Source organism: Salvia splendens, chromosome 1 (assembly GCF_004379255.2).
Source record: "Salvia splendens isolate huo1 chromosome 1, SspV2, whole genome shotgun sequence".
In the NCBI taxonomy this organism is placed as follows: Eukaryota; Viridiplantae; Streptophyta; class Magnoliopsida; order Lamiales; family Lamiaceae; genus Salvia; species Salvia splendens.
In genome coordinates, this window is record NC_056032.1 from 22127091 (window position 1) to 22154561 (window position 27471).

Consider the following 27471-nt stretch of genomic DNA (forward strand, 5'->3'; position numbering starts at 1 on the left):
TTCGACCCATCAAATGAACGAATTTTGCTACGAAACATTTACTGAGTAAACTTCAAGGTGTTTTCTGTGTCTCGTGTGAATTTCAGCCCGTTTTATCAAAAAATGAATTTTTAATAAAGTTTTGAAGTTGACTGCGCAAATCTGCCAGAAACGCGAGTTCTCGCCATGAATGTTTCGTTTTCTGTTTGACTGACCAAATGACCTCCGATCGATGTGATTCTTGAACTATATGAAAATATGAAGTGTCTTCTGTGTTGTGTTAAATTTTCAGCCTTTTTGGGCATCGTATGAATTTATGGTGAATTTTTCAAATGAACTGCGCAATACTGCCAGAAATTTTATGTTCCGACCAGAGAGTTTAATTATTGATTTGACTGACTAAACGACGTGATGAACACTTATTTAGCTTCTGTGTCTAGATGAACTTGAATGTGTCTTCTGTGTTGTGACCAAAATTTAGCTTCATACGAGGTCGGGTGAATTTTTAGTGATTTTTACAACACGGTCGCGCAGTTCTGCCAGTTTTCTGCCTTGTTAAAATGACACTTATTTTCATGTTTAAAAGTATTATATGATACATGTATATCCAAGGAACGCGTTTAAATGATGTGATCACGTGTGATAAATTGAAATGTGTTACGATGTGTTCTCCCATCTTTGTGACGTATGTTGGGTCGGAATTTGAGAAAACGACGAGAGAATCGATAGGACATGCATAGTAATATGTTGTTGTGGAAAGCTAACTGTGTTGTCATTGACAAGGGTGTTGTGTATTCGTGAACTCGAGGATCGAGAGTTGCTAAGTTGGGTTGTGAATTGCTAAGAGAACGAGGTGGGCTTTCTTTTCAAACCTCTTTACTTTTCCGAAAAATATTATGTGGAGATATAAGGGTGGTTTAACTGTTATGTCATGCCATGTGTGTTTTTGTTATAAGATTGTGTGCATGATGCCTAGTTCGTATGAGTTTACTCCGTTAGGCTATATGGCTGTGTTGTGAAACGAATTCGGGTCCGAGTAGGGCCGTAAACCCTATCGGGCTGTGTACACTGGTGGGATCGCGAGCCGTCCTTGCTAGTCGGCCGGTCTCGTGGGCGAATAGTGTGGCCACACTTTCGTCGCACTGTGATTGTGATTGTTGGTTTGATGTGAAAAGTGGGGAGATTATTTGACTGGCCAGTCTATGAAACATTTTTGTGTTCTCGTGATATTTTCTTTACTACGTATAAAACTCGAGATCACTGGTATGGATGACATAACTCTATAAATATTTTCGGCATGAGCCCATTGAGTACAACAAGTACTCAGCCCTGCATATTAATTTTCTTATGTGCAGGTTGAGCGGGATGTTGCGGTGGATGTTGAGCTGGCTTAAGACCCTAGGATACGTTGTGTCGTCATACATAGGCGTGATCCTTTACTCTCCTTGAACCTTATTTATCCGCTGCTATGTTTTAAATTATGTCTTAAGACCTTAATCTTTTCGTATTGTGTGTGGAACATGTATGGTGGTGTTAGGTTTAAACGAGTATTTACGTTGTCTTTCTGAAAATGATGTTTTCCGGGATTTAAGTTAAATGTTTGTTTTACCTTCGTTTTATTAGTCGAATCTCTTAAGTCTATTATCTCTGTTGTTGTATCACCCCGAAAATTTGCGACTTTTGTTCTCATTAATGTGGTTGTTGAATTTGGAATATCATTTATGGAATTAAATTTATATGTGGTTGAGTTAGCAATGCGAGTTTTAATTGTTGTGAGTTATGTGGAATAATGTACTATATTTTTCCAACCTGGGAAATTAATTAAATGGGATCATGCATGTTGTCCTAGCCATTTTAGTTGGAATTTTCGGTCCCTTCAAATTGTTGGAATTAATATTTTCTTTCTTGGATTTAATTAATTGTTTTGGGATATTTATCCAAATTAAATCCAAACCAAATTATCCCTAATTTATTCTACATGATTTTCGACCCTTAGCTTATTCCTTGGAGATTTTCGAAAATCCCCTATTAATTAGGAGGATGAATTATTTTTGTAGATTTAATTGGTGCCTTGTTTAATTTCCCTTCTTGAACTTAAAATCCAATTAAGTCTAACCGTATGTTGTCAAATCCCTTCATATCCTATTTTAATTAGGATTTGACTATTTCCGTCTTTAAGGCCAATGAATTTTCGCCCATGTACCTATGATTTTCCTTGGGGAATTAATTTATTTGTTACCTATTTTGTGGGAGTCTTTTCCCCCAAAAAAAAAATGTACCAAATATAAATCATATTCCAATTTTATTGGAAGATTTAAATATTTTTCTCTTCACTACTTTCATACCACACGCCCGCCCCCTATTCCATACTTGGAGATATTCTTTTTAATTATTTAAATTAAGTATGGGATTAAACCTTAGCCATAAAATCAAATAAACCCTAACCATAGTCACAAAAAAAAACCGCCTCCACCTCTCAAATCTCTCTACCACACGCCTCTTCTCCCACTCTTCCATCTCCAAAAATCCTCCATCCAACCCTTGTTCTTGCAATCCGTTGAAGTTATCTTCAAGAGTCTCCGAAGGATCGTTTCGTTCTTTGCTTCTGCCGATTTATTTTTGTCAAAGAAGGTATACTTGCTCACTTTTCCTCATCCTTTTCCGTTTGAACCATGTTCTTGAGTCCTACATGCATGTAGTGGTTGTAGGATTGATAGATCGCAAGATTTAACGGGGGGAAAGTGTGTTTTCGTAAGAACTTGGATGATATTGTGTTTTGATTGAAATCATGTGTTGTTGGTTTGGAATATTTGGTGAATAATATGAGTTTATGTGCAAATATATGTATGAGGAACTTTTAAGCATGATTATGTGTTTTCGAGCATGAGAAATCGGTATTTGCGTGATGGAAGATGGAAACCCTATTTTCGAACTTGAACCAGAAATCTGTGATGCACGACCAGTGACTTACGATCTGTGATTGACTCATCAAACGAACGAATTTTGCTATGAAATATTTACTGAGCAAACTTCAAGGTGTTTTCTGTGTCCCGTGTAAATTTCAGCACTTTTTATAAATAAATGAATTTTTAATAAATTTTTTAAGTTGACTGCGCAAATCTGCCAGAAACTTGAGTTCTCGCCATGAACGTTTCGTTTTCTGTCTGACTGACCAAATGACCTCCGATTGATGTGATTCTTGAACTCTATGAAAATTTGAAGTGTCTTCTGAGTTGTGGTAAATTTTCAGCCATTCTGCGGGTTGGATGAATTTATGGTGAATTTTTCAAATGAACTGCGAAATACTGTCAGAAATTGTATGTTCCGAACAGAGAGTTTAATATGTGATATGACTGACTAGATGACGTGATTTCGGTGTGAAAGTTTTCATGGATGAGCTTGAATGTGTCCTCTGTATTGTGACCAAAAGATAGCATCTTTTGAGGTCGGGTGAATTTATAGTGATTTTTACAAAACGGTCGCGCAGCTCTGCCAGTTTTCTGCCCTGTTAAAATGACACTTATTTTCATGTTTAAAAGTATTATATGATACATGTATGTCCAAGGAACGTGTTTAAATGATGTGATCACGTGTGATAAATTGAAATGTGTTACGATGTGTTCTCCCATCTTTGTGACGTATGTTGGGTCGGGAATTTGAGAAAAACGACGAGAGAATCAATAGGACATGCATAGTAATATGTTGTTGTGGGAAGCTAACTGTGTTGTCATTGACAATGGTGTTGTGTATTCGTGAACTCGAGGATCGAGAGTTGCTAAGTTGGGTTGTGAATTGCTAAGAGAACGAGGTGGGCTTCCTTTTCAAACCTCTTTACTTTTCCGAAAAATATTATGTGGAGATATATGGGTGGTTTAACTGTTATGTCATGCCATGTTGTTTTTGTTATGAGATTGTTTGCCTGATGCCTAGTTCGTATGAGTTTACTCCGTTAGGCTATATGGCTGTGTTGTGAAACGAATTCGGGTCCGAGTAGGGCCGTAAACCCTATCGGGCTGTGTACACTGGTGGGATCGTGAGCCGTCCTTGCAAGTCGGCCGGTCTCGTGGGCGAATAGTGTGGCCACACTTTCGTCGCACTGTGGTGGTGATTGTTGGATTGACGTGAAAAGTGGGGAGATAAATTGTCTGGCCAGACTTGAATATTTTGTGTTTCTCGTGATATTTTCTTACTACATAAAACTCGAGATCACTGGTATGGATGACATAACTTATTAAATGTTTTCGGCATGAGCCCATTGAGTACAACAAGTACTCAGCCCTGCATATTATTTTCTTATGTGCTGGATGAGCGGGATGTTGCGGTGGATGTTGAGTTGGCTTAAGTACTTAGGATGCGTTGTGTCTTCATACATAGGCGTTATCCTTGACTCTCTTTAAACCTTTTTTTTTCCGCTGCTATAATTTGATCCATGACTCAAGGCTTAATCTTTCCTTTATGTTTTGTGTTTGAACACGTATGGTGGTGATGAGTTTTAAACAAGTGTTTACGTTGTCTTTTGAGAACTCTATTCTTCGAGATTTAAGTTAAGTGTTTGTTCTACTTTTGTTATTGGTTGTTGTATTTCTTAAGTCTAATTTTTTCCGTTGTCCTTTTTAAAAGTATTTTACCTTATGTCTTTTCAAAAAAAAAATTATAACCTTAAACTCTTTAAACTAAGTTGTTTTTCTTCCTTTAAGTTAATCAAGTTGTTCTTTTTAAATTGTTATCCATGCATGTCGGTCACGATCGCCGCGTTGTGGTACCCCTTGTATGGGCGGTCGTGACAGAGTGGTATCAGAGCTTTGTTCTTTCGCTCTGGTCCGGGAGTCTTCTTTCACTTTAAGTCTAAGTTAGTGAACCCTTATTGACTAGAAGTGTCACGAAGGCTCAACATCCAAAGCATCACGCTCAACCAAGGTAAATGAGGTATGTTTTAAGTGTTGATGAAATGTGTGAACGATGTATAAAATTGACTATATGATGAGGATGTTTTGGGCAAAAGAATGCATGAGCATGTAATTACGTGATGATGTGATGTTATTTTCATGTTGAAATTCGATAATAAATGATATGATGACATACATATGTTGAATGTGAGAATGATGATTTAAACGCGTGTATTATGGGTGAAAACAATATTGTGATAGTGTGAACATGTGGAATATGAGCATGAATTGAGAAGATGATTTAAGCACATGTTGTATGATTGAATGTGATATTGTTATGGTATGATTATGTGAGACATGAGCAAGATTGGCCTGATGACTTAAGTATGTGCTATGTGTGTGAAAGTGTTGTGACGTAAGCATGTGATTATGGGAAGATGGCGTGTTTTACATGAAAGATGGAAATTAATGAGTTGTTTTGAGAATGTTGAAATTTTTTTTTTGAGAAAAGATGAGTAATCTAAAAATGTTGTCTCAAACATATATGTGAAGTGCATGAGTGTTTTGTTTGGAATGCAAATGTGTTATGAGTTTTGCAATATTAATGACTGGTTGTTCTAGTGGGAAAAATATTTATGTTGTGGAAAGTTGTTGGAACTTTTTGAAAAAAAAAAATCTTTACTTTTAAATGAAAAAAATGATAGTTCTTTCTTTTGAGAAAATTAATTGATCAATGGAAAATGTTGTGTTTATGAATTGTTCAAAAAAAAATTGAGTTTCGACAAAAAAAATTTACTTCGTTTGGAAAAATTGAGCTGTGGAAGTGTGATGTTATGTATGTTATGAGGTGCGAGGTATGATGTGTTATTCTAAGGAATGTTTTATACGAATGATGAAAGTTGATGCGAAATTACGATTTAGTTGAGTCAAAACTCTTATTTTAAAAGTGAGATGTGAATTTTTTTTTTGGAAAGTGTGAAAGTGTAAAGAAATTTTATTTCAAAAGTTTTGAATATAGTTGTAAAGTTCGAAAGTGTTTTGCTATGAGATGTGAAAATGTGGTGTGTTTATCTTGAGGTATGAATTGCGTAGATTGTGGTAGATGATGATCTATGAGATGATGAATTGTGTTGTGAACTTAGAGTGCCTAAAATATAAGCCTAGTTGACCGCGTGAATCGTAGTTCTAAGTTGAAAACTTAACTATTGCTTTTCCGAGCAACGGAACATACGAGAATATGAGAGTTGAGGCAAACGCTTAAGTCAAGGTGCGAGACAAGAATAACAAATGCTAAGAGATATTTTCATGCAACGACGAGCGATCATACTCGTGATTTAAATTAGTATAGTTTAATCTTGCGTAAGGGGAAGCACGATGGAGATGCTCTTCATACCCTGCTAAGGAGAACGAGGATGATAACCATGTCCTACGAGGATAGTCACTATGACAGGCAAAGAATTTTATGAAGATATGGTTTTCAACTATCGTTATTAGTGGCAATGACACGAAGAATCTCAGCGTGGAATCCACAGTTCTTAGAGCGATGTTACTAGTTTCGGCTTGCGAAAGATGGACAAGGAGGTGCGACTTTAATAGCTGGAACAAACTATTCTAATCAACAGTTCTTACTTGGATTATAAGAAGTTATCTTTCAGTATCTTTCAAATAGCCGAGAGCCTTTGTCTATTTAACAGCTTGTTTCATTCACCCCTTGCAAGTGATGCATATTGTTTCTTTTCCTCCATTGAGTCATAACTCACTTTCAGTTCTTGGAAAGTGGTGTTGCCTTCATAACTTTGGACACTTGGATTGATTGTAATCTACTTTAACCTATTATTTATACGGACCATACTTTGACTCTGTGAGCCTTTGCTATTGAGCTTCATTCCCAGTTACGTCCTTCAATATAATAACGTTTCACAGACATGTTTTCTATGGGATATTCTTCTTTGAAGTTCAGCCTTTTATTTTGTCAACATGTCTGTGTCAAGTTCTTTCTTATAGAGTGAAATTCTTTTTGGTTCAGTTCATGTACCCTTTCCATAATAGAACATTTCTTTCTACAAAATGAAGTTAAGGCCTACATTTTGTTCCTTGCTTTAACAAACTTAATCCACTTGATTTTTGTTTTCAATAGCCCCTTTGACTTTGTTTGCCTATCACAAACTTATGAACACATTGATGTGATTCTGTCAGTCCATATTATGATTTTCCTTGAACCATGATCAGTACCACTTTGTGACAACTGCCTACATTTCTCAATCCTCATGCAACTGATCATTTCTTTTCCTCAACCCTTTAAGTCATTATCCATTGATATGTGGACCTTTCAGATTTGGTCGAACAACTGAATTATCTTTTGGTAGCCTACTATGAGAGTTGACATTAATTTGATTCCATCACATATTCATGACCTATCTTATGTTGTTTCAAGCTCCGAGGGGATTATCATAACCAATTGTTACAATTCAAAATCGGTTCATATCCAAGTTAAGACTGTTTGACTAAAGGTTGTGTTAGGAGAGTTAGGAGTAGTAGCTTGACTTTTACACGTCATGCCTTGGAGAGCGTTGACCTTATTTTGGGAAGGGATTGGCTTGCCAAGAACCACGCGATGATTCACTGTAAAGAGAGACAGATTTCACTTCAAGCCCCGGGTGAAGAGCCGACTATCTTATATGAGATCTCCATGAACCGACGAACCTCCATAATCTCCGCCTTGCAAGCAACTACAATGATAAGAAAAGGATGTCCGGCGTATCTTGTGTACTTGAATGGGGGAGGAAAAGAAGGATTTGAAAGTGGAAGACGTGGCAGTGGTGCGAGATTTTCCCGATGTGTTTCCCGAAGCTTTGCCAGGACCGCCACCCAACAGACAAGTGGAGTTCACTATTGATTTGGAACCAGGGTCTGCGCCAGTATCAAAGGCGCCATACCGAATGGCCCCTAAGGAGTTGGCCGAGTTGAAGGTACAGTTACAAGAACTGTTAGACTTAGGTTTTATCCGACCCAGTGTGTCACCGTGGGGAGCGCCAGTTTCGTTCATTAAGAAGAAGGATGGGACGATGAGGATGTGCATCGACTATCGTGAGCTCAACAAGATGACCTTGAAGAATAAGTACCCACTGCCAAGGATTGACGACTTGTTTGACCAACTTCGAGGAGCGGGCGTATTCTCGAAAATGGATTTGAGATCAGGGTATCATCAACTAAAGGTCCGACGAGAGGATGTGCCTAAGACTGCTTTTCGCACTCGTTATGGCCATTATGAATTCGTCGTGATGCCATTTGGGCTGACCAACGCCCCAGCCGTTTTCATGGACTTGATGAACGGTGTTTTCCACGAGTATCTTGACAAGTTTGTGTTAGTCTTCATCGACGACGTGTTGGTATATTCGAAGGACGAGGAGCAACATGGACAGCATCTACAAACAGTGTTGGAAACGTTGCGAAGGGAGAAACTTTATGCCAAGTTTAGTAAGTGTGAGTTTTGGTTGACTCGAGTGAACTTCCTTGGTCATATTGTGACGGCAAATGGAATTCAAGTAGACCCAGCCATGGTCGAGGCCGTGCAGAATTGGAAATTGCCGAAAACGCCAAGTGAAATCCGCAGTTTCTTGGGATTGGCAGGATATTATCGACGATTCATTGAAGGATTCTCCAAGATTGCGAGACCGATGACGCAACTACTAAAGAAAGGAATCAAGGTGGTTTGGATGCCAGAGTGCGAGGCGAGTTTCCAACTATTGAAGGAGAAATTGACTACAGCACCAGTCCTAGCAGTACCCGAACCCGACAAGGACTTCGCCGGACGCGTCGAAAGTAGGACTACGATGCGTGTTAATGCAAGATGGGAAGGTGATAGCATATGCTTCCCGACAGTTGAGACCAAATGAATTGAATTTTCCGACGCATGATTTGGAGTTAGCAGCAGTGGTGCATGCACTGAAAATTTGGAGACACCATCTCTATGGAGTGAGATGCAAAATCTATACGGATCATAAGAGTCTCAAGTACTTCTTCGAGCAAAAAGAGCTAAACATGCGACAACGACGTTGGTTAGAGATCGTGAAGGACTATGACTGTGGTATTAACTATCATCCGGGCAAGGCGAATGTGGTAGCCGATGCGTGGAGTAGGAAGAACCAACCGCAATTGGCATTTTTCCTAACGCAAGAGGAAGCGTTGATTCACTAGTTCGACAAGATGAGTTTGGAAATAGTGAAAGCGCCCGAGACAGTAGGTGCAAGATTGGCGACGATAGTGATTGAGCCAGATTTGAGAACCAAGCTCATAGAAGCCTAGCGACGTGATGAAAAGTTGGAAGAATTACGTGCAAGGGTGAGAGCCGAGAAGCTTGATCATTACCGTGAGGAGGCGGATAATGCTTTGACGTACGATGGACGATTGTGTGTGCCGAGCGATGAGGCGCTAAAAGAGGAGATTTTGAGTGAAGCGCACGACACGCCTTACACCGCACACCCCGGAAGCACGAAGATGTATCGGGATTTGAAGCAACGGTTTTGGTGGAATGGAATGAAAGGGGACGTAGCGTCGTATGTGGAACGATGTCTAGCATGCCAACAAGTGAAGGCCTTACACCAACGGCCATATGGGAAGTTGCAACCGCTTGAAATTCCCGAATGGAAGTGGGAGCATCTAGCTATGGATTTCGTGACGGGTTTGCCAAAGTCACAGAAGGGCAACACCGCGATCTGGGTGATCATTGATCGACTTACTAAAAGCGCGCACTTCTTACCGATTAAGATTACTTATGGCGCGGACAAGTTAGCTAGGCTCTACGTGAACGAGATTGTGTGATTGCATGGAGTGCCAAAGACCATTGTATCCGACCACGATACGAAGTTTACCTCAAAGTTTTGGATGAGTTTGCAACGCGAATTGGGCACACAACTGAACTTCAGCACTGCTTAGCACCCGCAATCGGATGGGCAGTCAGAGTGGATGATTCAGACGCTTGAGGATATGCTGCGAGCCGTTGTCTTAGATCGAGGGGAAAGTTGGGAAACAGTTCTACCATTGGTTGAATTCACCTACAACAATAGCTATCAAGCGACGATCGACATGGCTCCGTATGAAGCCTTGTATAGCAGGAACTGTCAATCCCCACTTTATTGGGATGAAGTTGGTGAGAGGAAGATGTTAGGACCCGACGCTATAAAGGAGATGACCGAAATTGTGCACCAAATCCGCGAAAGGATCAAGGAAGCTCAAGATAGGCAGAAGTCGTATGTTGACGTGCGTCGAACGGAAATCAAATTCGACGTTGGTGACAAGGTGTTCTTTAAAGTATCCCCGACGAGAGGAGTTGTGAGATTTGGAGTAAAAGGCAACCTGAAACCGCGTTTTGTAGGACCGTATGAGATTATCGATGAAGTAGGTCCTGTGGCGTATCGATTGGCGTTACCTCCCAGCTTTGGGAACGTGCACAACATGTTCCACGTGTCGCAGTTGCGCAAGTACGTGTTTGACCCCAAGCATGTGATTCATCAAGAGGAAGTGATCCTGACCCCGACATGAGCTACGAGGAAAGGCCCGGGGTAATCCTAGATCGGAAGGTGCAAGAGTTGCGAAACAAGTCGATAGCATCCGTGAAAGTGTTGTGGAAACACCATAGTCCCGAGGAAGCCACGTGGGAGTTAGAAGATAGAATGAAAGAAAAATACCTCGAGTTGTTTATTTGAGAATGTCAAAATTTCGGGACGAAATTTCTGTTAAGAGGGGAAGGATGTAGCACCCCGAAAATTTGTGACTTTTGTTCTCATTAATGTGGTTGTTGAATTTGGAATATCATTTATGGAATTAAATTTATATGTGGTTGAGTTAGCAATGCGAGTTTTAATTGTTGTGAGTTATGTGGAATAATGTACTATATTTTTCCAACCTGGGAAATTAATTAAATGGGATCATGCATGTTGTCCTAGCCATTTTAGTTGGAATTTTTGGTCCCTTCAAATTGTTGGAATTAATATTTTCTTTCTTGGATTTAATTAACTGTTTTGGGATATTTATCCAAATTAAATCCAAACCAAATTATCCCTAATTTATTCTACATGATTTTCGACCGTTAGCTTATTCCTTGGAGATTTTCGAAAATGCCCTATTAATTAGGAGGATGAATTATTTTTGTAGATTTAATTGGTGCCTTGTTTAATTTCCCTTCTTGAACTTAAAATCCAATTAAGTCTAACCGTATGTTGTCAAATCCCTTCATATCCTATTTTAATTAGGATTTGACTATTTCCGTCTTTAAGGCCAATGAATTTTCGCCCATGTACCTATGATTTTCCTTGGGGAATTAATTTATTTGTTACCTATTTTGTGGGAGTCTTTTCCCCAAAAAAAAAATGTACCAAATATAAATCATATTCCAATTTTATTGGAAGATTTAAATATTTTTCTCTTCACTACTTCCATACCACACGCCCACCCCCTATTCCATACTTGGAGATATTCTTTTTAATTATTTAAATTAAGTATGGGATTAAACCTTAGCCATAAAATCAAATAAACCCTAACCATAGTCACAAAAAGAAACCGCCTCCACCTCTCAAATCTCTCTACCACACGCCTCTTCTCCCACTCTTCCATCTCCAAAAATCCTCCATCCAACCCTTGTTCTTGCAATCCGTTGAAGTTATCTTCAAGAGTCTCCGAAGAATCGTTTCGTTCTTTGCTTCTACCGATTTATTTTTGTCAAAGAAGGTATACTTGCTCACTTTTCCTCATCCTTTTCCGTTTGAACCATGTTCTTGAGTCCTACATGCATGTAGTGGTTGTAGGATTGATAGATCGCAAGATTTAACGGGGGGAAAGTGTGTTTTCGTAAGAACTTGGATGATATTGTGTTTTGATTGAAATCATGTGTTGTTGGTTTGGAATATTTGGTGAATAATATGAGTTTATGTGCAAATATATTTATGAGGAACTTTTAAGCATGATTATGTGTTTTCGAGCATGAGAAATCGGTGTTTGCGTGATGGAAGATGGAAACCCTATTTTCGAACTTGAACCAGAAATCTGTGATGCACGACTAGTGGCTTACGATCTGTGATTAACCCATCAAACGAACGTATTTTGCAATGAAATTTTACTGAGTAAACTTCAAGGTTTTTTCTGTGTCCCGTGTGAATTTCAGCCGTTTTTATCAAAAAATGAATTTTTAATAAATTTTTGAAGTTGACTGCGCAAATCTGCCAGAAACTTGAGTTCTCGCCATGAACGTTTCGTTTTCTGTCTGACTGACCAAATGACCTCCGATTGATGTGATTCTTGAACTCTATGAAAATTTGAAGTGTCTTCTGAGTCGTGCTAAATTTTCAGCCTTTCTGGGCGTTGGATGAATTTATGGTGAATTTTTCAAATGTACTGCGAAATACTGTCAGAAATTGTATGTTCCGACCAGAGAGTTTAATATGTGATATGACTGACTAGATGACGTGATTTCGGTGTGAAAATTTTCATGGATGAGCTTGAATGTGTCCTCTGTATTGTGACCAAAATTTAGCATCTTTTGAGGTCGGGTGAATTTATAGTGATTTTTACAAAACGGTCGCGCAGTTCTGCCAGTTTTCTGCCTTGTTAAAATGACACTTATTTTCATGTTTAAAAGTATTATATGATACATGTATGTCCAAGGAACGTGTTTAAATGATGTGATCACGTGTGATAAATTGAAATGTGTTACGATGTGTTCTCCCATCTTTGTGACGTATGTTGGGTCGGAAATTTGAGAAAAACGACGAGAGAATCAATAGGACATGCATGGTAATATGTTGTTGTGGGAAGCTAACTGTGTTGTCATTGACAAGGGTGTTGTGTATTCGTGAACTCGAGGATCGAGAGTTGCTAAGTTGGGTTGTGAATTGCTAAGAGAACGAGGTGGGCTTCCTTTTCAAACCTCTTTACTTTTCTGAAAAATATTATGTGGAGATATAAGGGTGGTTTAACTGTTATGTCATGCCATGTTGTTTTTGTTATGAGATTGTTTGCCTGATGCCTAGTTCGTATGAGTTTACTCCGTTAGGCTATATGGCTGTGTTGTGAAACGAATTCGGGTCCGAGTAGGGCCGTAAACCCTATCGGGCTGTGTACACTGGTGGGATCGTGAGCCGTCCTTGCAAGTCGGCCGGTCTCGTGGGCGAATAGTGTGGCCACACTTTCGTCGCACTGTGGTGGTGATTGTTGGATTGACGTGAAAAGTGGGGACATAAATTGTCTGGCCAGACTTGAATATTTTGTGTTTCTCGTGATATTTTCTTACTACATAAAACTCGAGATCACTGGTATGGATGACATAACTTATTAAATATTTTCGGCATGAGCCCATTGAGTACAACAAGTACTCAGCCCTGCATATTATTTTCTTATGTGCAGGATGAGCGGGATGTTGCGGTGGATGTTGAGTTGGCTTAAGTACTTAGGATGCGTTGTGTCTTCATACATAGGCGTTATCCTTGACTCTCTTTAAACCTTTTCTTTTCCGCTGCTATAATTTGATCCATGACTCAAGACTTAATCTTTCCTTTATGTTTTGTGTTTGAACACGTATGGTGGTGTTGAGTTTTAAACAAGTGTTTACGTTGTCTTTTGAGAACTCTATTCTTCGAGATTTAAGTTAAGTGTTTGTTCTACTTTTGTTATTGGTTGTTGTATTTCTTAAGTCTAATTTTTCCCGTTGTCCTTTTTAAAAGTATTTTACCTTATGTCTTTTCAAAAAAAAAAATTATAACCTTAAACTCTTTAAACTAAGTTGTTTTTCTTCCTTTAAGTTAATCAAGTTGTTCTTTTTAAATTGTTATCCATGCATGTCGGTCACGATCGCCGCGTTGTGGTACCCCTTGTATGGGCGGTCGTGACAGTTGTCCTTTCTAAAGGAATTTTAATTTATGTCTTTTCAAAAAAAAATTACGACCTTAAACTTCTTTAAACTAAGTACTTTTCTTTCTTTAAGTTTTTAAGTTGTTCTTTTAAATTGTTGTCCATACATGTCGGTCACGATCACCGCGTTGTGGTACCCCTTGTATGGGCGGTCGTGACAAATGGCCTCCCCAACAATACTCCACTGGACTGCCCAACTTCAAACTCATTCATACGGATCACATGAAAATCTGCAGGGTATAGGAAGTCATGTACCCTCTCTATTACATTCTCCAGTACTCCTTCAGGACTAATGCATGATCTGTCCGCCAGCTGAATGACAACCTTTGTATCACCAAGCTGACTCCAGTTATTCTCTTGTAAACTGAGAAGGGTAGCACATTAATAGAAACCCCCAGATCACACATAGCATGCTCAATTTTAATATCTCCAATACTGATGGGTAGAGTAAACATCCCGGGATCAGTCCTCTTGGAAGGAAGTCTCTTCTTCTGGATTACAACTGACACACTTTCTCCAATCACAATCTTCCCATCGACCTTAGCTTTTCCAGCTATGAAGTCTTTGATAAACCTATTGAACGAGGGTAATTTCAGTGCTTGTAGAAAAGGCAGGTTGATCTCAAGCTTGCCAAAAATCTCCATGAAATCGGTCGGATCCTTTTTCTGCCTCTTGGGCTCTCCCCTGTATGGGCAAGGCTTTATGCGATTGACTGCATTGCTTATTCCTTCATACGGGTCATCCCTCTCATGTTTCTTTATTTCCTCACTCAACTCCTCCGGTTCTCGATCAAGAGGTTGTGGTTCAGCAAACTGAGGAAATGGCCCTCTTGCCTCCTTTAAAAGAGTACCCTCAATGTTCTCCTTACCATCCTCCTCTTATGTTCTACCCAAGGGTTCAGCATAATTCTTTCCTGATCGCAGAGTAATTTTACTTATATTACCTCTGTCAGGCATCTTGACAGTAGCAGGAATCCGACCATCATGTCCACGTATTTCATTCAACATCGTGGCCATCTGGGATAGTTGTTTAGTTAGCATATCCATAGTCGCTTTCTCCTCTTGTTGGGCATCTTGTATCCGATGCACTAAATCATTATTGGCTTGCATATTTCCCTGGATGTGCTGTTGAGAATTCATCAAATCCCGCACTACGCCATCTATGTGCTTAGACAATTTGGAATTTGGCTGGCTCGGATTTACTCCTGGAGGGTGATTCGATGCGTACCCCTGTCCTTGGTGGAAGTTCCCATGTGGCCCTTGACTGCCATGCTGCTGTGACTGAGTGGTCTGATTGCTGTTCTGATATCCTCTCTGATTCGGTGGAACGTAGGATACCATTTGATTATTTTGATTCTGGTTCGGCCAATTAGTTTGTTATTATTACTCATGGAGGGTGATTCGATGCATAACCCTGTCCTTGTCCCCTATTATTATTCCAGTTGTTCTGCCCATCGTGGTTACGGTTTTACCACTGGGGTTGCCCTTCTGATTGTGGTGGATAACTGATGGCTGGTGGCTGCTGATAACTCACCGCTGGAGGTTGTTGGTAGGTAATCGCCAGTGGCGGTTGTTGGGCTGTGTTCGGATCCGACCACCTGAAATTGGGGTGATCCCCCCATGGAGCATCCTTAATTTTCTAAGGATTCCAGTTACTGTTCTGATTCAAATTCCCAGCCGCAATCACCTGCGCTTGAAAATCGTGTTCTCCCAAAGGTCCAAAACTAGGATACACCTCCTCCTACCTTGATGCAGTCTTCACATTCTCCACAAGAGAAGATGGTGTGTTTTTCACCATGGCAGTCAGTACATCCTTCTCTAACCTATCCGTTCGAGCTTCATCCTATCTTCAGTTGTTTCCAGAGTTGTATTTGCAGCCACTCGTCTCATTATCAGGGCTCTCGGGGAGTCATAAGACTTCTTGGCGTTGACCAGCCTATCTAGCGCCATCTTCGCTTCACTCACCTTTAACTTCGAGAAATCATCGCCACTTGAGGAATTCATCAGATCCTTGCTCTCGGGTGTCATCCCTTCATAAAAATTGTTGAAAATTTCTGCCTCCACCATATGGTTGTTTGAGCAGGCATCCAACATCCCCTTAAACCTACTCTAGTACTGACTCAGAGTCCCATCGCAATCCTGATATCAGCCCACGTTCTGATAGTGTTGGGAGGTAAGCTCATGAACGAAGTGTCGGCTTCTCCTTTTAAAGCAAAAGAGATTGCCCTGAGTTTGTAGTCGTCCTCGGTTGATCCAGTTGGACGTTTCGGAATTCTATATATGTTGCAGAAATCGTGTAGGAATTCATATGGGCTCACGATTTTCCTCCCATAGTAGTGGGGCATGACGGCCAGTATGTTGTTCTTCACCTCTATATTCGCTTGCCCTTGAGTCACCACTATTGCCTGAGCTGGATTACCAGGCAAGTGAGCGTTGAGAGAACCAATCTCATGATCGTTATCTACTAGTGCGGACATTCTGACTGGTCTTTCCTCTATAACAGTCTCCTCCTTCGGCTCAATAAATGGAATCTGATCTTCCTCTTCTTCTGAGCATGTATTTGATGGCCCCCTGTGTTCAATCCAGATCTAGTGATGACCGGGTTGGCTACTTCTCTGATCCTCCAATTAGATTACATATCATTCTATTAGCTGCATTATTCCAGCGCCCAAACGTTCAGGTCTTGGTTCATAAAATGAAAAAAAAGAAAAGAATTGAAAATATGTACACCAAGTATCTCAAACACTTGCACATATAACGCTATCCATCTCCGGCAACGGCATAATTTGAAAGTCGCTTTATCGAACTAAGTACTCAGAGTTCACAATGAAAATCAAATAAAGCACATAGAGTTCACGCAGTTGATCAGGCTAGACAGTCAATTGATCATGCTAGACAGTCAATGGATAAAGTTGGCTACTATCTGGTCGTTGGTATGCAAACGGAGAGACTTAGAATCTTCAAGACCTTAACACACAATACTATAGACTAGTAAAGGGAAGTAAGGGTCGAATCCCTCAAGGACAGAGGCGACTAAAAGAAAAACATCAAAAACAACTAAGCTAAGGAAAAGATAAACTAAAAACAGAGTAGCAATTGTTTTGACCCCTCGGGGTGTAAGGAAATCACAAACGATGAGAAACTTCTTTCAGATCCAGGTCCCTCATTCCTTGATGAAGAAAAAGAGATGAAAGTAGAGGTAGAACGACGACTCTGGCGGCTGCTAACTTCATTGCTCCATGCAACAAATGTAAAGTGTGAAAATGAGGTGATTGAAGATGATGGCGAACTCCCTTTTGTGTGCACTCTCTCCACTATTTATAGGATAGCATCGGGTCCAAATCCATAGGGTAAGATCATCATGTCTTGACATTAATACCCTTGAGATAGCATCTTCTTTTCTCTCTCCATTGCTATTCTGATATCCTCTCTCCACGACATTAATGACTCATAATTTTCTGTGGTGAACTGTACTTGATCAACTTGCTGGCTAGGCAGGCTCCATTGCTTGTCCGCAACTGATCAACTTGCCTTCGGTTCTGGCCAATTTTCACTTCTTTCCTAAGTTGATCAAGTTATTCATGCACTCTGCCGCTTCAACGCCTTTTAGCCCCTGCACACTCAAATTCACCACTTTTTTCGCATATTATCAATCCTATTATTGTAATAAACCCCTTCAAAACAATGCTTGTAAAGAGCCCTATCAGCCATGTTGTATCAGGGAGAGGTATTCAAGCGGACAAGGCGAAGGTGGATGTAATCTCGAAGCTACCTTATCCTACAAATCAGAGGGAAGTAAGAGGATTTTTAGGCCATGCTGGTTTTTACCGGAGGTTCATCAAAGATTTTGCAAAAATTGCAAAACCGCTTACTCGTCTCCTGTAGAATGATGTAGATTTCATCTTCGACGAAGCATGTCAAGGGGCTTTCCTACTTTTGAAAGAAAAGCTTGTATTAACCCCTATCATCAGAGCTCCTGACTGGAATCACCCATTCGAGGTGATGTGCGACGCCAATGACTTCGCAGTTGGAGTGATACTAAGTCAAAGAATTGACGAGAAAAGCTATGTAATTTTCTATGCCTCGAAGACCCTCTACCATGCCCAGAAGAATTATGACACCACAGAAAATGAAATGCTAGTTGTTGTGTACTCATTCGAGAAGTTCCGACCATATCTACTAGGGTCAAAGGTAATTGTGTTCACAGATCATTTAACTACCAAATATCTGTTAGCTAAGAAGGAGTCTAAGCCGAGATTGATCCGCTAGGTTTTGTTACTTCAAGAATTCGATTGGGAGGTCAGAGACAAGAAAGGCACTGAGAACAAGGTGGCTGATCACCTAAGCAGGATACTTCAGGGAGATAATGGAGAAGATATACCAGATGTGTTCCCAGAGGAACATCTGTACTCTGTGGTGGAATCTCCTAGACCTATCAGTTGGGCAGCAGTGTTAGCGTTAACCAGCCCAGGAGATTCAGACAAAGGGAAATATAAGCTGAATGCAGAACCTTGGTTTGCGAACCGTGCAAATTACTTAGTCACGGAAGAGTTTCCTCATACACCAGACATTTCCCGGGCCTAGAGGATGAAACTCAAGTATTTTTTCTGGGACGACCCTTACCTTTGGAGGATGGGTTCAGATCAAGTGATTCGGAGATGTACCATTGCCATGCACTGGCATGTGGTGGTTGCTTTGGGCCAAGGAAAACAGCCCAGAAGGTTCTATATAGCGGATTTTACTGGCCTACGCTGAATAAAGATGCTTATGAATTTTGTCAGAATTGTAATTGCTGCCAACAGACCGAGGGGATCTCTGCGAGGGATGAAATATCTCAGGTTCCCGTAATTGTGTGTAAGAATTTTGATGTTTGGGGAATGGACTTCATGGGTCCCTTCCCATTGTCATATGGAAACACTTATATACTGGTTGCGGTAGACTATGTGTCCAAATGGATAGAGGTCAATGCTAGAAGCTCGTGTGAGTCAAAAGAATTCGCAAAATTTCTAAAGGCCAATATATTCAAACGGTATGGTGTACCCCGTGCTATTATATCTGATCAGGGAACCCATTTCTGCAATCGGACTATTGAAGCGTTGATGAGAAAGTATGGGGTCCATCACAGGCTATCTACTCCGTACCACCCTTAGTCAAATTGGCAAGCAGAAGTCTCAAATAGAGAAATCAAGTCCATTCTAGAGAAAACAGTGAACCCATCAAGGAAGGATTGGAGTAAACGACTTGACGATGCTTTTTGGGCTTATCGAACTGCGTTCTAAACTCCCATTAGAATGTCGCCCCAAAGGCTAGTGTTTGGCAAGATGTTCCACCTCCCTGTCGGCGTTGAACATAAAGCTTATTGGGCAATCAAAGAAATGAATATGAAGCCCCAGGCTTGTGAGGAGGAGAGAAAGCTCCAACTGCAAGAGCTGGAGGAACTTAGACTTGAGTCGTATGACGCAGCGATGTGGTACAAGGAGAAAACTAAATTGTGGCATGACAAAAACCTCTGGGTCAAGGAATTGCAAGTCGGTCAGAATGTGTTCTTATTCCAATCAAGGCTCAAACTGATGCTCGGGAAGCTAAAGTCCAAATGGATAGGACCCTACACAATCGTCGGCCTCAGAGCGAATGGAGCCGTGGAAATTCAGGGAAGTACCCCTAACTCTATTCCATTTCCTCTTAATGGTCACAAAGTCAAAGTGTACAGGGATAGTTCAGAGATGTGCGTGGTGGAGGAAATTCCACTACGCATGCTCTCCACTGTTGCCTAACTGGTCATATTGCTGGGTCATGTAGATAGGAAATGAGTGTTTAAATCTGTGGACTGAACCAGCATACTCCCAAGAATACTTGAGCAAAATTTGTAAATAATGTGAATATGTTTTCATATTATAAAAAAAACTTCTAACTAGGAAAAAATTTAAACAGCCAAATGAGAGTAAATGTTGAATTTTCATAAAAAGAGAGAGGGAGGAATTTTCGGTGAAAATGGGGGAAAGTTTTAAAATTCAAATTTTTAAGGGTAGGCGTAGGTTGCCTGTATCAGCATGGAACCGCCTCTCTCCCTTCTTTTTCCTTTTATTTGTATTCCCTTATTTTTTTTTCTTTTTCCTTTTCTTTATTTTCCTAAAATAAACTTCCATCATCTCTTTAACTTCTCCATCACAATTATTTTCACTCACAACTCCCATAACCAAATTTTCGAAACTCTCTCCTCACAATTCCAAATTCTCTTTGTGTTAGTTTCCGGTGAAACCGCCACCAACTACATTCGTTTCCCGACCGAACCACCATGGAGAAACAACCGCCAAAGCATACCACAAGAAGGAAGAATCCCCACCCACCAAAATCAAAGGGTGATGAGACGTCGGAAAATCTGCCGTGCACCGCCCAGTCATCCTCTCATGTTAGGAAGCCTGTTACAACTGAAGTTCCGCCACCGCCGGTGGCGATTACAAGCGCTCCCGTTACTGCTGACGTTTCACCTCCTTCTACCACAACAGCCATCACAGCCCCACCACCGATCGACGATTTCGATCCAGAACAACTCATGAAGAAGTTTATGAAGAAACTCGGCAAGGGAGAGAAGGCTAGTGATTTTTTTGCTCGTATAGCAGCAGAACTCAAGAAGGAGGAGGCCGCTTTGAGTCAAGCCTCAATCAAAGTCCTTCCCCGACCTACAACCTTAACAGAGACTTCAACATGTCAATACCTCTCCGCACAAAAAGAAAACCCCAAAATTTTGCCCGAAACCCTAATCTCATAATCCACCCCCATATTACCATCGACCGAACCCGAACCCCAGAGTATAACGCCTACAATTCCACCCGATGATTCATGGGAGGAAAGAGTTGAAGCAGGGGATGGGGAAGTTCATGAAGAGGAGAAGGAACATGGTAGAGCGAGGGAAGAAGATGAGGGTAAATCTGAGGGGGAGAAGGCTGAGAAGGTGGGGGATGATGGGATTGAGGGAACGGGGAACAAGGGTGAGCAAGATAATGATGAGGGAAGTGAGAAGGGTAGTGATGGTGATGGGGACAATACTGAGTGTGTTAAAAAGATTGAGGGAGATACCGTTGGAAGAGTAGATGGTGATGTTGCTGATTGGGAAGAGGAAGTGGTAATCGAGGATGAGGCCGAAAATGTTGAGACATGAGGGATAGATGAAAGGTGGGTAGATGAACCAGAGTGTAAGGATGGATTGAAGGAGATAGGAGGTTGAAGCCCATCTGAGTGCCGTTTGCCCAGCTGACAGAGGAGGCTAAGGATGTTGATGAAGAGAACGATGAAGTAGTGGACCAACAGGAGGAGGAGCCTGTCTATGAGATGATGTAGGTGTTAGTGACACGAAAGTTGTTAGAGGCAATGGTCTACTTTGAAGACTCTGTCAAGGCCAAGATTTGTGAAGGGTGCGCTTCAAAAGGAAAGCTTGCAAAGTCAGGGAAGCATTTCCACCTCTCATCCCTTCGAGAAATTGAGTCGGAGGAAAAGTTCCTGTCCTACATCAGCGCCATAGGATTCGAGTGGCTGCTGGACCACTGCATGATAGAGGTGCTGATTGCCTTGGCCAAGGAGTTTTTCACGTCATTTAAGTTCAAGTTCAACTTCACTATGGACCCTGATGCTGACTCTATCAGCTTCCATCTGTTTAATGAAGATATGGTTATGAGCATACGGGAGTGGTCTCTGCGAATGGGATTGTTTACACCAGAGGAAGATGACGAGGGGATTTGGAATGAAAGAGAGATTAGCCCACCGAAGAAGACTGTTGGTTTTGATATACAAGAGGCCTGGGAGCTAATTGCCCACAGAAGAGGATGACAGTTCTAAACAAGCTCCTCAAAAGGAATCCATATAACTGGCCCCTCCTCTGTATCGCCCAAGTTTTCCTCGGGTACAACCTCTTGGGTCTAACAAATACCACCCTCACAACTCCCAAACTTTACTTTATCTGGTGCATGCTAAAAGATGTGAAGGTCCATCTCGAATATTGGTGGCCCAAGCCTGCAACCTGATGACTACCCACGACGTTTGTCACCTCTATACCTACCACCTTCTTGGTGCTTATATGCGTAGGAATGTGATAATGAAGGTAGCAAGGTCGGTTTACCATCTTCCCTTGTCTTACGCCCCAGTGTTATTCAACCTGGAGTGTTTTTATTCAACAAAGGGTTGTTGTATATGAAGAATGGAGAAATCCAGTGATACGAAGTGGGGAAGTCTGAGGTGGCGACTCTGAAGAGAGAGTTGGAGGATGCTGATAGAGACGAATGGAGGTGCGACATTGGCGAAATGAGGAGTACAAAGAGCACGATGAGCACGGTTGTCGTGGGACTCAAGGGGGCCATGGAGGTTCAAAGTGGACAGATGGCTGAGGCCATCAATGTGATGATGAGAATGATTGCCTCAATGGAGAAGAGATTTCCCCCGGCCCGGCAGATTGCACCTCCCAGACCTAGTGAAGAGCCTAAACAACTAGGCACAGGAGCTACCTCTCTTAAGAAAGCTAAAAGTGATCCAGCTAGTACACCCTCCAAGAAGCGAAAGGAAGTGATGACCAAGCCCACCACCACCGTGTCAACGAAGAAGAACATACCCAAGCTAGCCGTGAAGGAGACAGAGGAACCTGCCCCATTGGTTTCGAAGAAAGTGAAAGCCGACCACCCGAAGCAAGTGCCCCAGAAGTCTGGCTCCCAAGGGAGCCAAAAACAAAATTAAATACTCCAGTACCAAGTAAATTTATGTTTCTATTTTTGTTTTGTTATTTCCTTTTGTTAAGTGTCTGTTTTGCATGTTTATGCATGTTTTTGGTGTGTCTGTATTTCGGTGTTTTGTGTCTTCTCCCACTTAGCTCAGTTCTTGGTCTAAGTATGAGAAGTTTTTGTTAATATAACATGTTTTTTGTTTCTGTTATTTCTATAATTGTGTCTTCTCCCACTTAGTCCATTGCTTGGCCTAAGTGTGAGAAGTATGTTTTGTATATATTTTCTTTTAGTTTGATATTTTGTGTCTTCTCCCACTTAGCCCAATTCTTGGTCTAAGTGTGAGAAGTTTGTGTTTTTCTTGTGTTGTTTCTATCTGTTAATGTGTGCGCACTAACTACCCTGTTTTCCACCTCATCGGGATGCTTGGGGACAAGCAAGAATGAAGTGGGAGGTTGGGAGGAGTTTGTGCAGTCAGGTCAAAGCATATATATATATATTGGTTTTGAGTCAGTAGAGTGTCAAGTTTTTTTAGGACTTTGTGTTCAAGTATAAACTGGCAAAATAGAAAGCAAGATTCCCTTAGTGAGAGTAATTGAAGAGAGGATGCATGTCAATTTTGAGACCTCTTTCCTTAATAAATTATAATTAGTTTGGAGGAAGTAAGAACGATAGAAAAGCCTTGTTTTAATCTAGTTGTGAAGCCTTCTAAAAGTGAGTTAAAAGTCTAGAGTAGAACATTTTCTGCTATTAAGATAAAAACAGAGAGGCTGCCACTTGATGCTTAGGGGGAAGGGACATAGGGGAGTAAGGACTAAAGGCAATAGGAGAAACCAGTTGAGCTTAATTCTTTCGAATTTACTAAACCCGCCGCATTGTAAGGGCACCCCTAGCTAGCAAAGTTGAGCCTATTCAAAAAATTGTTATTTCTTTTGGCACCTCAGCTTTCATGGCATGTGAACAAGGGGACGAAGTGGGGGGCAATTCACCATTCGGAGCAGAGATAGGTTGTGAAACATGGGAGATATAAAGTAGAAAGTTAGAGAATAAAACGGACAGGAAAATCTAAAATCTGACCCAAAGAAAAAGTTAGTTAGAAAATGAGCAGGAAAATCATACAACTTGGCCCAGGAAAAAATGAAAGTTAGAAAATGTGCAGAAAAAAAATGTATAGCCTGACCCAGGAGAAAATATGAAAAAAAAAATTAGAAAAAAGTTAGAAAAGGTGAGTAGGAAAAATTGGTAACCTGACATAGTAGAGGATAGTGAGGGAATAAGGCCAAAATTGGTAACCTGACCTAATAGAGAGGTTGTTTCCATCTTTTGTTCCCAAGTTCACATGTCCTTCATATTTATTGTACTTACACTTCTTGAACTTAGGCCCGCTAGGATCCTCACCTACACATACTATAATCCTCTGTCCCTGTTATAACCAAATGAAAAGACCGTAAGGAACTTATTCTGTGTCAATAGAACCCAAGGCATCAGTGGTATGACAAAATACATGAGTAAATGGTACTAAAATTTCTGGTGAGGAATGAATGACCAAGTGAATCCAACAATTGGTGAAAATAGAGGCGATCTTGACGAACTAACAAACTGACTAGGTAGAAGAAGGGAGTGGGAGGAATCTGAGATTGTAAACGATTGGATTGACCTTAAGCTAGTGGGGACTACTGCTAGAACTTGAACCAGTTTATATGAAAGTTGCGGCCTTTTGTGTGTATTTCTCTTCTTTCTTTTTTGTTATATCGTTGTGAGCTGCTCAAGTTGGGTCGTCAAACTGATCCGGCCAGCCTATATATGCTTGTTACCTGCAAGACTGCAGATGAGTGGATCTGGTAAAAGCTCAGGCTGATCAAGTCGACTAGCATCTGACTCGAGTGAGAAGAAAGGAAGAACTCAAAAGTGTGTTTTCAAAACCTTAACCCACTAAAACTATTAACTAGTATAGGGAAGTAAGGATCGATCCCACAGAGATTAGACGTTTGAGATTTGTTTGCATGACACGACTTGGGGATAGTTGCTGCCACGCTTCTAGGGGTGGGTTAATTTAAACTACTAGACTTTGGAAAATAAACTTAACTAAACTGATCAACTCAGAGAATGAAACTAAATTACTTGATCAACTTAACTAAACTTTCCATAAATGGACAAACAGAATAAACGGGGACTGTCAGTCCCATGCAAAAAGCACTGTAAAGTAAAAACTTTCTAACAACTTCATCTTCTTCAACAAATCTACTTGGAAAACAAAGTAGATATCATATCTGAAAAGCTAAGGAAGACGAAACATCAGAACAACTAGTAAAACTAAATCTACTCCTAAGATCTAAGCAACGACTATGTAAAAACACAAAACTAACCCATAATCATGCATGAAACGAAACAGAAACACCAGATCTAAACATCCTACGAACTCTCAAACATAAAACACCAGATCTGACCAAATCAAAATAGAACAAGACATTCGTGAGCTAAGACAAACGACATAAAAGGGAAAACGAAAGCAAATCAGAAACGTAATGCACAAAACAGAACACAACAGCTGAAAATGCAATGAAAACTTCAGATTAACTAAATCAAAAACATCCAAGCGTCGATAACATCAAAATTAAACTGGAAACAAATAAGGAAAGCAGGAAATTGTTTCATCACCCCTACTCGGAGTGGAATAGAAAGAACAGAAAGATAAAACTAAAACCAACACCGAACTGCTAGCTAAAACTGAACTAAGCTAAGACCAAGTGCGTGTGTGCAGAGAAATCAAGAACAAGAAGTGAAAGAGCTCCGGTTTCAGCCCTAGAAGAGAGCTGAATTCCTAAAGATATCCTAACTAAGAAATCTTTTAAGACCCCTTTCCTACACTACTGGCTAGGACTCCCTTTTCTTCATGTGTTTGACTTCTTTTATATAGAGAGGCGTAGGGCTCTGATCCCTAGGGTACCATCCTTTCTGAAATGTCATTGTTGCCCTTCACATTTTGTAGGTAGGGTCTCTCGCTCTATCTTCCAATGCAGAACTCCTGCTGGCTCCGTTTGATTTCTGACTTGATCAACTCAATGCCACAGTTTTTGCCTTCTTTTCTTGATTAATGCTCCCGCTGAACTGATTTGCTCTATGTTCTGAAAATGGCAGATTTCACAAACACCTGGCTTAAAAGTAGACGTTAGTTCATGGTTTTGAGTACAGTTTTAACACGGAACACATGCATGAAATGAGCCTCATCAAACTACTCACACTTAACCCATACTTGTCCTCAAGTATGAAAGAAAAGAAAAAGAAAAGAAAAAGAAAAGAGGCAAGTTTCAATGCATGGCTCTTATTCAAAAAGCAACATAAAACAAAAACTAAATGATGTGAATCCGGGTATTCACAATCATAGAATACAACGATGTCTAGGGCCATGGGTTGATTGGGGTCCGAGAAGATGGTGGAGACATGTCAAGGTGCAAAGCCAAATTCAGAGATCTGATTCCAACTGGAATTTCCTGTGAAGATAAAATTCAAATGCACTCCTCAGACCACCATTGTCTTCATCGTCAAAATAGCTTCGCGTGAGTATCTTGCACTCCTCAATCGGATCCCGGATGAGGAAGCTATGGTCGTTTTAAGAAAGTCGCGCAATGCAGAACAAAAACGCCCGACTGGGCGTTCTGACAGGTTTTGGTCGTGAACTCCAGAGAGTTCGCCCGACCGAGCTTTTTGTATGAGTAAAACGCCCGACCGGGCTTTTTACCCGACTTGCAATTTTTCGAACTCTTTTTGACTCTTTTGTTTATCACTTTTATCCTCTAGTATAAATACCCATGTCTAGGGTTTTTGCTAGCAGCTTTTGAGCATTTTGTAAACCTACCAAAGACTCCATTGTGAGCATTCCTCTTCATCTTTAAAGATTTATCAAAATCCCTTGTGGTTGCATTTTAATCTATTACTGGGCTTAGATTGAACGTTAAGGTATGCAATTCTAGTTCTTGTGTTGCTAGTTTTGTGGAGCCATTAGATTCTTGCTTTGGTGAAAGTTGCCTTAGGTTGTCTTCATTGTTTTGTAGAAGGTCCATAGGTTCCAAGCATCTATCTAAATCATATCACCTTCACCTTCTCCCTTTTCCGCCATTTTTATTGTGTCATTTCTTGTTGGGTTTGTTTGGCTTATTGAAGTATTTACAAGAGCAAGTTCGGGGCAAACATATATGTCTTGAATCCCTAAGATTCACATTACTAAACTTAAAAGACCTAGAAAAAAACACAGAAGTAAGCTAAACACGTTGACAATTAAAAGTAAAAGACAAAAAGGATAGAACTGGTTTATGTTGTTTGGAAATTGTCCCCACAAGCTTAAGGTCAATCCAAATGTCTACAGTCTCAGATTCCTTTCCATCCCATCTTCTACCTAATCATGCTTGTCCGTTTGTCAAGATAGCTTCTATCTTTCCTCCTGTTGGATTCACTCGGTCACTCAATCCTCACCATAACTGTTTGGACCATTCTCTCATTCATTTAGCTATACCATTGATGCTAGAGTTCTATTGACAGAAGCTAACTCCTTAAGGTCTTTATTCAGGTTGTAATGGGGCAAGGGTTGAAGTGTATAAAGGTGAGGGTCCTATGGGTTCTAAGTTCATGATATATGTAAAGGTGTGAAGGACATGTGAACATAGGGACAAAACTAGAACAACCTCCCTATGTACAATTTGAAACTTTGGAACTACCCCTAACCATTTTGGCCTTATTTTTCTAACTCTTTCATAGGGTCAGGTTATGTCATTTCCTACCCTCTCTTTTCTATTTTCTTTTCTTTAGACTGTACATTCTTCCTGCCCATTTTCTAGAATATTTTTTTTTCACTCTTCCCTTTTTTATTTTCTGGGTCAGGTTACAATGTTTCCTACCCGTTTTCTTTCTGACTTTCTATTTTATTCTCACATGTTTCACAATCTATTTCCTATCCCCAAAAGGTGAGTTGCCCTACCTATCCCCTTGTTCACATGACATGGAGGC

At 40.6% G+C, this 27471-nt stretch overlaps 2 protein-coding genes across 2 annotated transcripts; one reads left to right on the top strand and one right to left on the bottom strand.

Annotated features, from left to right (window-relative positions):
* Positions 1 to 14029: 14029 nt before the first annotated feature.
* LOC121749370 lies at positions 14030 to 15106 on the bottom strand. The gene is made up of 2 exons (XM_042143963.1): positions 14710 to 15106; positions 14030 to 14643 (listed from the first exon to the last, which is right to left on the bottom strand). The coding sequence occupies exons 1-2, from the start codon at positions 15104 to 15106 to the stop codon at positions 14030 to 14032; spliced, it is 1011 nt and encodes a 336-aa protein (XP_041999897.1).
* A 3950-nt stretch (positions 15107 to 19056) lies between these two features.
* Positions 19057 to 19539, top strand: LOC121749483. Its single transcript, XM_042144064.1, has 2 exons — positions 19057 to 19235; positions 19326 to 19539. The coding sequence occupies exons 1-2, from the start codon at positions 19057 to 19059 to the stop codon at positions 19537 to 19539; spliced, it is 393 nt and encodes a 130-aa protein (XP_041999998.1).
* Positions 19540 to 27471: the final 7932 nt, after the last annotated feature.

Coding starts and splice junctions, on each gene's coding strand:
- LOC121749370 (XM_042143963.1), bottom strand. CDS start 15,106: ATGGTATCCTACGTTCCACCGAATCAGAGAGGATATCAGAACAGCAAT. Junction 14,644..14,709: donor TGTCAAGATGCCTGACAGAG/GTAATATAAGTA, acceptor GTAGAACATAAG/AGGAGGATGGTAAGGAGAAC.
- LOC121749483 (XM_042144064.1), top strand. CDS start 19,057: ATGTCGCCCCAAAGGCTAGTGTTTGGCAAGATGTTCCACCTCCCTGTC. Junction 19,236..19,325: donor TCGTATGACGCAGCGATGTG/GTACAAGGAGAA, acceptor ATTCCAATCAAG/GCTCAAACTGATGCTCGGGA.